This window comes from Primulina huaijiensis, chromosome 10 (genome assembly GCF_012295235.1).
Source record: "Primulina huaijiensis isolate GDHJ02 chromosome 10, ASM1229523v2, whole genome shotgun sequence".
NCBI classification, from domain to species: domain Eukaryota; kingdom Viridiplantae; phylum Streptophyta; class Magnoliopsida; order Lamiales; family Gesneriaceae; genus Primulina; species Primulina huaijiensis.
The window spans coordinates 4,291,777-4,302,095 of record NC_133315.1 but is presented as its reverse complement, the minus strand read 5'-3'; the positions used below and the strand labels follow the sequence as shown (position 1 = coordinate 4,302,095).

Genomic DNA, 10,319 nt, shown 5'->3' with positions numbered 1-10,319 from the left:
AACAAAAAGACATTGTAGTGGACTTGTAATTACCTTAGCTTCCATATGGATACGATATCGGACTCAGCGAATTATACTACTTGTGGACAACCTGCTCTTGGGAATGCAACAATCAAAGTGACAACACATACTATTGTCTAGTTTATCAATGTTTTAAAACTTCTTCAAAATGAAAAATCCATTGTGATAGATAAGATAAAAAGTGATAAGGACATTGAATTTAAAAACAAAACTTTCTAATCCTATCTAGATGAACAAGGAATCAAGCATGAGTTCTCTCCTGCTAGGTCACCACGGCGAAACGGTGTTGATTAGAGAAGAAATCACACCTTGAAGGAAGTAGCTAGAACAATGATGTCTTATTCTGGAATTTCTCAAAGATTTTGCGCAGAAGTTGTTAATACAACTTGCTACACTCATAACACATCAATGATAAATAAGAAGCATAATAAGACTTCATATGAGATCCGGAATAGTACGCCAGATATATCCTACTTCAAAATATTTATATGTAAGTGTTTCGGCCATCTCAAAAGAAAAAAAATTCCGCCAAGAGCTTTCGTCGCCGCCGCCGCCCCGTTGCCGTCGCACTGACTCCAGGTTTCTGAAATTCGGTGTCATAGTGTCAACGCATAAATTGTTTTAGATCTCTAGTGCGATCCAAACAGGGAACGAAGTCTCCAATCGTGAACTTAATTTGACGATCAAAGGAGAAAAATTCGTTTGAAGGGATATACAAGAAGGACTAATTCCGCTTAAAATTTGGAATATTTTGGAGCTAGCGTTGAATAGGCAAAGGTAATGATTTTAAAAACCCTATGAATTTTTAAATTCATACGACACTCAAAAAGCATTTCGAACGTCGAAACAAAATTTTAAAACTTCAGTTGTGCCTTGGGTGCGAGAAGACGGTACTCCAATAGTAGTATCGTGGCTATGTTTCTCAATAGTATGTTTTACTTAAATCGAGTTGAGTTTTTTATTTCTAACAAATTCCTGAAAATAACAGCCCTTGAAATTAATTTATCAAAAAAAAAATTATTTTCCGCGTCTGCTCAAAAAATTTCTGGACAGCAGTGCCTCGGGCATGTAGTGCGCTACCTGCCCAAACTTTTAACAAATGAAAAAAAAAAAAATTTAGGGCGGGCAGGGCTGTGAGCAGTCCTACCCGCCGAGGACGCTCGGGCAGCGGGTGCCACAACTTTGACTGTTGCACTCCCAAGAACAGGTTGTCCACAAGTAGTATAATTCAGTAAGTCTGAATGTCGTATCCACAAGGAAGCTAAGGTAATTACAAGTCTACTATAATGTGTTTTTGTTTTTTTAATTATTTTATCCTTAAATGATGATTTTTATATGTTTAAATTAAATAGTCTAGATGAAAGGATCCACTCGGTATTTAAACAAAGTTGAAATAAATGAACATAATTAGAATCCACTTAATAAAATGGTTCCAATATATTAAATAATAATTATTTATATTATTGTTATATATTATCTCTTATTCATATATTATATATACTAAAACTTATAAATGTTGTCAAGTATTTATTGAGCTATATATTTGTAAACATCAAATCAAGGTAACCACTTTAAATGGTTGGTAATATCAAATTAACATTTAAATGGTACCAAGAATTCAATATTATGATAATATTCATATATAGTAAATCAAAGTAATCAATTTAAATTATTGGTAAAACCAAACTAAAATTTAAGTCGTACCAAGAATTTAGTGTAAAAATCTCCCACTTATAAGTCGGGTATAAAAATGTTTAAATAAAAGAAACTAAATATAACATAAATAATAAATAATGATTAAATATTATTACTTTATTATAATACCAAGAGTGTTATCTTTTCATCTCGACTTTGGAAGATTAGCTACTCATGTTGGAAAGAACTTGGAATAAATACTTAACAAGATAATTTTATTATAGTAAAAAAATAATGAGAGAAATATTATGAACTCAAAGCTTTTTCATAAAATGAGGGATGATTTCTTTCGTCATAATACACTTCTATTTATAGCCTAATTTGGGGAGACAAAAGAAAATAAAATATTATTTTTTTACATATAATTGGTGCAATTTTTCTTTACGAATGACCGAAGTCTTTATCGCATCTTGCACTCCATCTTTGACAATCTTGCAAATGAAGCTGATTCTTTCACATAAAACAAATGTTGTTCATAATTGAGTTTTTTGAATTGTTGTACAATTTTATATTTTTTTATCAAGTATTTTATAGATATGATCAAAATACTTAAGCTTGGTAAAACTGCAATTTCATTTGTACCACTTTCATTTGTTGCTTAATTTAACCTTAATTGTGAGAAGAATTTTATCCCAAGCTTTTCATCAATATCGTGGACATTGAAAATCAATTTTATACATGTTTAAGTATCATCTCATTCTCATTTTTCAACCCAAAGTAGTGCTTGTTTTTCCAAACCTGTAAAAATAACAAAAATAATAAAATTATACAACACATATATTTTTTATACAAGTTATTATAAAACTTATAAAACTTAAATATTTAATACACTTAAAACTATAAAATATTATACAAAACATTTAATAAATATACATTTTTTTATATTAATCAGCGGGTAGTGCAAAAGGGGCTCGGGCCATATTATTGCATGAGAATTTAATTAACTAAAATTAAGAGTCCTAAGGACACTCTCTTCTTCTCCCTCAAAACTTTCGGTCATCTCGAAAGGAAAAAAAATATATTTTATGCCGAGAGCTTCCTTCGTCGCCGCTCCGTTGCCGCGAGCGTCCTATTCTCAACGCAGAAATTGTTTGAGATCTTTAGTGTGATCTACATAAAGAACAAAATATCCGACCATGGACTTAAGTTGACTATCAAATGAGGGGGATCCGTTCAAAATGATATACAAGAAGGATTATCTCCGCTTAAAATCCGAAATATTTTGGAGCCAGCGTTAAATACAAAAGTAATAATTCTAAATACCCTATAGATGTTTAAATTCATACGACACCCAATGAGCATTTCGAACGTGAAAACAAAATTTTAAAACTTCCGCTGTACTTTGAGTGCGAGAAAACGATACTCCAATATAATTTTAATATCAAACTTATTTAATTAAACCGAACATATTGTTTTTTTACTAAAACTATTTCGTATCTTAACCAAGTACCTTAATAATCACAAATGCAATCTTATTTTACAAGGTTGACATCAGCATCTATCATTTTGATTTGTGATGTAGCTAAATGAAATGGTTATCTTAATCTTAATTATAAAAAATCAGATGATCATTGAAATGTTAGATTCGGATGTGCAGCCCGCTCCGATAAATCCAAAGAAAAATTCCGGCTCGGAAAGAACCAAGGTTTCCTTTGTTTTAGTCGAGCTGAGCCGGAGATAATCGTGATCGATCTAGCAAGATTGACTCTATTACAAAGTGAATCAGTAGAGCGCAGACAAACAAGAAAGCGGCATAGGATAGTAGACTGACCTGTCTCTATCGTGCTGTCGCTATCCGCCATAAAAAGCATCAGAGAGTGCCCGACAACGCTCAAATCACCACCACCCGTAGAGACTGCAAGTATAAAAGAGCTTGAATAGCCAAAACGAGAACTTCCAATGTCACCTTCTATTTAATGGGTCCATATTTGGCCTAATGGCTTTAATTATAGACTCAACACATAATTAAATCAAATAATTAGAAGGCTCAATCCTAATTTAGTGAAGTGTACTATAAGAGCACATGACCCATAAAATTTTTTATTTTTTTTTAAGACCCATCAATTTGAATGAAGAGCAAAGACATAATATTTAACATTAATGCATGAAATAATCCAAGTCCAAATTCATCACGAATACTTGAAATACTCCCAAAGAGATAAACCATAAGAAAATAAAAATCAATAAAGTACTAAATTTGATAAATTTTTGGTTGAATATAGTTTGTATATCATCCTACAAATACATTAGTCATAACTAAAGACCGCTCAAAATGATTACAACTTCAACGGATTCCTCCTAACTAGATCATAAGACAATTCTTGAGTCAGTAAAGGCAGACAAACATAGAAATGATGTAAATTTTATTGTCCACAGTTTCCCTTGAAAAACTTTCTTTCAATGTTCATGTCACAGCTCATCCGAGGAAGGGCGGATACGAGGGCGTGATAAGTTCCGGGCATTTCTCCTTCCTGTTTGTTTCCAGGCATCTGACTTGGCTTCGGGTTCGCGCACTTTTACTCCTCTAATCATCTGTTTGCATGAACCAAGCAAGTTTCATCAAAACAAGGTCGGCTGAATACCCTATGGAACTTGTATCATTTTGCAATATACCTTCTAGATTATGGGACATGTAATGAAGATTTCAATTGGTTTAACAAATGCCATACAAAAAGTAAGAGCAAAAGATTTGAATCTTCTTAGACCAACAATAAGCCACACTAAAAACACAATTTCAAAAGAAAGAACACACTAGTAGGGGCTGGCGGTCGAGAAGGTAATCATTTAAAGAGATTTTATGTACATAACGTTTCGCCCGAACATATAGCATCGTCTTTCACGCCTTCTTGAAATTTCTTAGGTCTGCGGATACATGAGAAAAGGTCGTGGAAAAGGAAATCTTACATATTTGCCACATTTTGTGTCTAGGTAGATCACTATAAAATCTCCTTCTTGAAGTCCATTTACCTTCACAAAATCTCCTAAAAAACCGACCACGTGATTAATAAAAACGACGTTATATTTATTACGATAAGTTTGCCTTAACGCCATATACTACCTGTGTTCTCAAGAAGGTACATTCTACTCTTGTTGTTTGGCCAAAACCTGAAACACCAAAGACATAATAAAATTCAATAAAGTTCCAAGTCGGAAACATGTGATTGCAATGAAAATATAAATGCAGCTGTACCTATATCGCATATTCCAAATCCGAGAAGCTCCAATATCTTCCATGGCAATTGTGATTCCGTCCCTGGTCTCGAGTTCAGGGAGATGCTTTTCAGCTTCCTTCTGATGGCAATGGATATTGCTAATTAATTCAACTTGATAGACACAATCTAATAGGTTCTTATATGTAATTTTATGAAAATCCTAGTTGCAACTAATTTAATGCAATCACAGCAAGATTTAGCTAAGACAGGGAAATTACTTTTGGCAACACAATCCGTCCTAGATTACCAACATCACTTTGCTTCAAGACTTTCTGCATCAAAAACTTCAAGTTCTTCTCCGTCTTCAAACAACCCTGTAGACAAAAATCGAACAGAAATGTTAATTATAGTTTCAACTTTGAATTCAAAATTCAGACAAAAACCAAGTACATTTTGGGGTTGATGTGAATATGATTCCCCTCGAAAATCCTGCAGTTGCATCGAGACTCTATTAACTTGATCTTCGGAGGTATCAACCGATGGAATTGGCACGCTCTCTGGCGGAGGAGTCGATGTAAGATCAACAACAGGTGAATACATCCAGTCTTCCGGAGAACTAATTACTGAATCACCCACCGGATGTGAACAATCTATTTGATTTTTATGATTACTGTGTCGGTGATGGTTTGAGTAGAGCCGTTTTTGCCGAGCCATTCTGTTCTTTCGAGCCTCTTTAGTCGCAGAACAGCCTGACCTAACCAATGTCTCCCCATTTGGAGCAAAAGTCTGATACGGATTCCCAACGAAAACTTGTTGATACGACGAAACAGGATGACTATTTTCCGTAGAATGGCTAAATTGAGGTGACATGGACATGGTATAAGGGGTTGGAGTCCAGGCTTGAGCATTGTTCATCATCTGGTATTCTGAGGATGGTGTACAAGGCATCATATTCATCACTTGCTGATGATGTTGGTATGCTGGGGGGACTGGAAGTGGCGGGTTCGAATAAGTTGCACCACCGATATTGCAGTACCCAACTGCCAGAGGAGGAAGACCTGGCGGCGTTGCCACCAGGGTGGGGGATTCAAGAACATGAGGGGTTGGTACAGGAATCATACACGGAGTCGTGGGAAAGCAATGTGGGTTAGAGTTATCAGGAGAGACGACATTAACGTAACTGAAATTGGAGTTAGAGATACGGGTTGGATTAACAACGGGGTTATCTTGAAATTGAAACTGAGATTGAGGGCGGCGGCCGCCATTCTTTTGAAGCTGGCAGTGCTCCACCCATTCAAGAATCAATTTCAGAAGACGTTTCATGCCTTCTTTAGTTCTGCCCAATCGCTTTGAAGCATTCTCAATGGTGGATCGGTTGAGTTTTATTTTCCTCACATCCTCTGCGGAGATGCGATCTTTGTTTTGCTTCAACCAATCGAGAAAAATCATGGAGAGCTCCTTATTCCCTCGTAGGAAACTGAACCCATCGTTCTCTTCTTGGCATTGGGTTTTCTGCGGCGCCGCCGCCTCTTGGCCTGGAATGATTTCATGGTTCTCGAACAGTGAAGATGGGTCCCATATCTCATTGCCGTCAATCAAATCCATGTACCCCAAATCCTCCATCACATCGACGCAATCGGAGTCGAGCATACTGTCAAGATCAGACAGCCGCGGCGCAATATCAGTACCGATGGTAGAGGATGACACGACGGCGTAACCCGCTTCAGTCTGGTCCCTCCTCCTCTTGGGCGGTGCCCACGAGGCCTCGGGCGACGAGGAAGCGGCGGAGGAAGACGAGGGCGTCGCCGCTATGGTCTGCGCCGGCGATGGGGCGGTGGAAGACGACGAAGACGATGACATGCAAGGCAACTCCGGTAGAGAGGGGAAATCACGGAACAAAACAGGAGCGTCATTCATATCTAGAAGGGTGTTTTCTTGTTCCCTTTCAAACCAAAAATCTTTCTCCCCCATCACCACCCCCTGTTCCTCCACTTGCATATCTTCACCACCACCACCACCACCAGAGTTTTCCCCAACCTCCGCCTCCATATCTACAACTTCCGCCCCACCATTTCGGTCAGAAGAGTGCCGATCGTGCTCAGCAAGAGGCGGCCCTCCTCCTCCTCCTCCCTCAACCATCCACAATCAATTCTTGATTCAGTACAATGAATTTCCAGAAAAAGAAACGAGACAGGAGAACAAACTTAGTACATATATAAGGAAATAACAGCAATTTGTAACAAATTAAGGGAAGATATAAATGATCTTGCTTCAAATCTTGCAACTTGCATCCATAACAACAACAAATACATCAAAGGTCTCCACCACCGAAAATATATTCCAGTCCCAGTACTGTACTTTATAGAAATCGAAAATCCAAAATCCAAAGAAAGCGACCTCTTCACCAAGCCCACATATATTATAGCATTAGATTTTAAAAAAAAAAATAAAAAGAAAATATTTGATTATTATATATAAGCGACAATGGTATCATAAACCTGGCCGGGTGAACCATAAAGAAATGAAACCCTAAAATGTTCGGTGAAACTCAACTACCATTGTTAAATGCTCGCTTTGTTCGTTTCTGCGCAATTTTTCAAGCTCTTCAATTCTTCATTTAATGGCTTCCCCCATTTCTTTTATTTCCTCCTTTTCAAAAAATTGTTCCGTTTGTTTCTTTCTTTGCCGATAAGTTCAAATGGTTTCTTTTTGTATTTTACCAAATTTCATCGGTGCCTTGTGTCTGTATCTATAATTTACCAAATTAATTTTGGAAAATAATATATATATATATATAATCAAATATGAAATTAAATAATAAATAAAAATGTTTAATTGCGTGTAATGGAGTTTTAAATTTTAAAATAAAAAGATAAGATAGAGAAAGAACCAATAGCTTTGGAATTCGCGATATGATGTCAAAGGACTTTTCCAGAAGAAGCATATTAACGAGTTTCTTTCTTTTTAATATAAAATAATTTGCATTTCTTTATCTTTTAGCTTTAGCAAATGTCATTTTTTTTTATTCATTTTGATTTTGAATTTTGGTTGTCGATGAAAACTTTGGCTCATTCATGCCATAATTTCATTTCCCTTTCTGAACTTTATTTAAAAACAAATACCGAATATAAAGTTGAGTAGCTTTCTTGTGAGATGGTATCACGGATTTTTGTCTGTGACACAAGTTAACCCTACCGATATTCACAATAAAAAGTAATACTATTAGCATAAAAAGTTATAGTTTTTCATGAAAGACCCAAATAAGAGATCCGTTTCACAAAATACGACCCGTGAGACCGTCTCACACAAGTTTTTTCCTATAAAGTTTTGTGGTTGAAATAATATTTTTAGAAGCATAAAATCGTTTCATCTAATTCAGAGTAAAGTATACTTTAACTTTACTTAATCCCAAGATTATTAAACTTTGTTCATATTACTAAAAAAATTTAATGTCATTTTCTGTCTTTTTATTTCAATATCAGATTTACTTTTATTTTATTTAATATTCGTTATTTGAGAAAAATATTTTGTTATCGCAAATTTATTGATACGCAAATCTATATTTTATTTAAATCTTATCTAAAATTTAACGATCATATCATATATAAAAAAATAAATCATATAAAAAGAACCTATAAAAAAATTTTGATTAATTTTTAATTTTTTTTACATATACAACATCATATGTATTAAAATATAATTTATCTATAGCAGAATAAGTTTGGACTGATGTAAAAATAAAATACATAATACTTTCTTCTTTTTTTTTAATCATAAAATACATCATACCTAACGACAGCTAAATTGTAGGATTATTGTGATTTTTTTTCTCCTTTATTAAAACGGTGAATTAATCTAAAATACCCGGTCGTGTTTTCATTTTATGAACTATTTTTATGTCAAATTAGGTTCCTTGTTATCAAAAAGTTTAAATTCTAGTTCCTCATTATAATTAAAATTGTACATTAAGACTTTTGTTTTAAATTTTTTGTATAAGCAAAACTTTCATGTTTTTTCCTCCACCTTTACGGGTGTCAAATCAGACACGGTTTAATCCGAAAAAAATTAGGTTTGGGTTTGTGGTTTTCGAGTTCGGGTCAGGTCGGGTTGGACTTGATAGCTGACCCGGAAAAAAATAATCGAGTTGATAAATATTGCCTACACTTTTATATATTGTATGTCTTAAAAAATATTTATTATATATTTATATCATAAATTGTCATAATTTAATATTTATTTTGAAATTTTTTTATTTTTTAAACAATTGTTTATTTGATTTAGTAAATATATTTTATTTTCCTACAATTAGACTTGCAAATTTAAATCATATATATGATGAAGATTTTGTTATTAAGTGTTTAAATTAAAATATTATTTTTTTGAATTTTATTTAATTTTCTTTAAAAAAAATTCAAAATCGGGTTGATTGGGATTGAGAGTTTTCGGGTTGGGTTCGGGTTGATATTTTTTGGGTTGGCTCAAGTTCGAGTTGAGCAATTTTTGAATAGTACTATTGCTCAATCCGATCCAACCTACCGAACCCACATGAATTGACATCCTTATCCACCCTCACCATAAACGTTTTTCTTCTCCCTCCATTGATTCTTAGGGCCAACTCTTCACGACTTTTCTCAACCGACGACATTCAACGAACAAATGGTGAAATTATTGTGGAGATTCGGGGTATGGAAAAACTTGAGGTTCTTGACCTCGATGACAATTTTATTTCAGGATCGTGCTTCTTTTATAAGTGGACTGACGAATTTAAAAGTACTTAAACAGGGTTTCAATTATCTCTTCGCGAAGATGCCAAATTCAGTTGGCAATCAATAAATGGCTCGATTCCAGGATTTTCCGGGGTTTAACTTTTGAACATATAATCAACTAATTTGACCTAAAGACTAATTTTTTCTGAGATTAGAAGGATGGTTGTGGGAAGTTTGAACATTTGAATGTTTTCGATAATTATTTATTTGAATGTATTTCGAAAAGTCTTGGGAACTGTGGAGCTGTTGAGACCCTTGTATTGTACTATAATGCGTTGGAGGGTACTATTCCGAGTGGACTTGGTCAATTGAGTCAAATTCAAGTTCTGGATGTGTCTTGAGAAACAAGTTTGCCGGTGCTATACCGAGTGAAATAGGAAATTGCACAAAATTAGAAAGTCCTCGTTTTGTCAAATTCACGGGATCATCTTCCAGATGTTTTCAGGTTAGACCTTAATTCCAAGGTTGGAAAACTGACTTTTGGGGGTTGATTTATTCAGTTTTTACAACGATAATATCTTGTAATGTTTTCGTTATTGTACGTGTCAAGAAACTCAAATTGCTACTATATTTTAAGATACCGTTTGGTTCGTAGTATAAAACAAATATTATAGAGATAAGTAATATTTTTTAATAATAAAAATATATAAAAATGATTGATGCGATCCCGGGGTGAAATAGACGA

General features: G+C 34.4%; 1 protein-coding gene across 3 annotated transcripts; it reads right to left on the bottom strand.

Moving 5' to 3' along the window:
* Nucleotides 1-3,897: 3,897 nt before the first annotated feature.
* LOC140986867 (B3 domain-containing transcription factor ABI3-like) lies at nt 3,898-7,519 on the bottom strand. Of its 3 annotated transcripts, none has more exons than XM_073455248.1 (6): nt 5,319-7,517; nt 5,147-5,242; nt 4,907-5,004; nt 4,775-4,821; nt 4,621-4,697; nt 3,898-4,248 (listed from the first exon to the last, which is right to left on the bottom strand). In XM_073455248.1, the coding sequence occupies exons 1-6, from the start codon at nt 7,005-7,007 to the stop codon at nt 4,126-4,128; spliced, it is 2,130 nt and encodes a 709-aa protein (XP_073311349.1). In that variant the 5' UTR covers nt 7,008-7,517; the 3' UTR covers nt 3,898-4,125. The 3 variants fall into 3 exon arrangements, with proteins under 3 accessions (XP_073311349.1, XP_073311350.1, XP_073311348.1); XM_073455247.1 differs by having other exon boundaries at nt 3,899-4,248; nt 4,907-5,007; nt 5,319-7,516; XM_073455249.1 differs by lacking the exon at nt 4,621-4,697 and having other exon boundaries at nt 4,907-5,007; nt 5,319-7,519.
* Nucleotides 7,520-10,319: the final 2,800 nt, after the last annotated feature.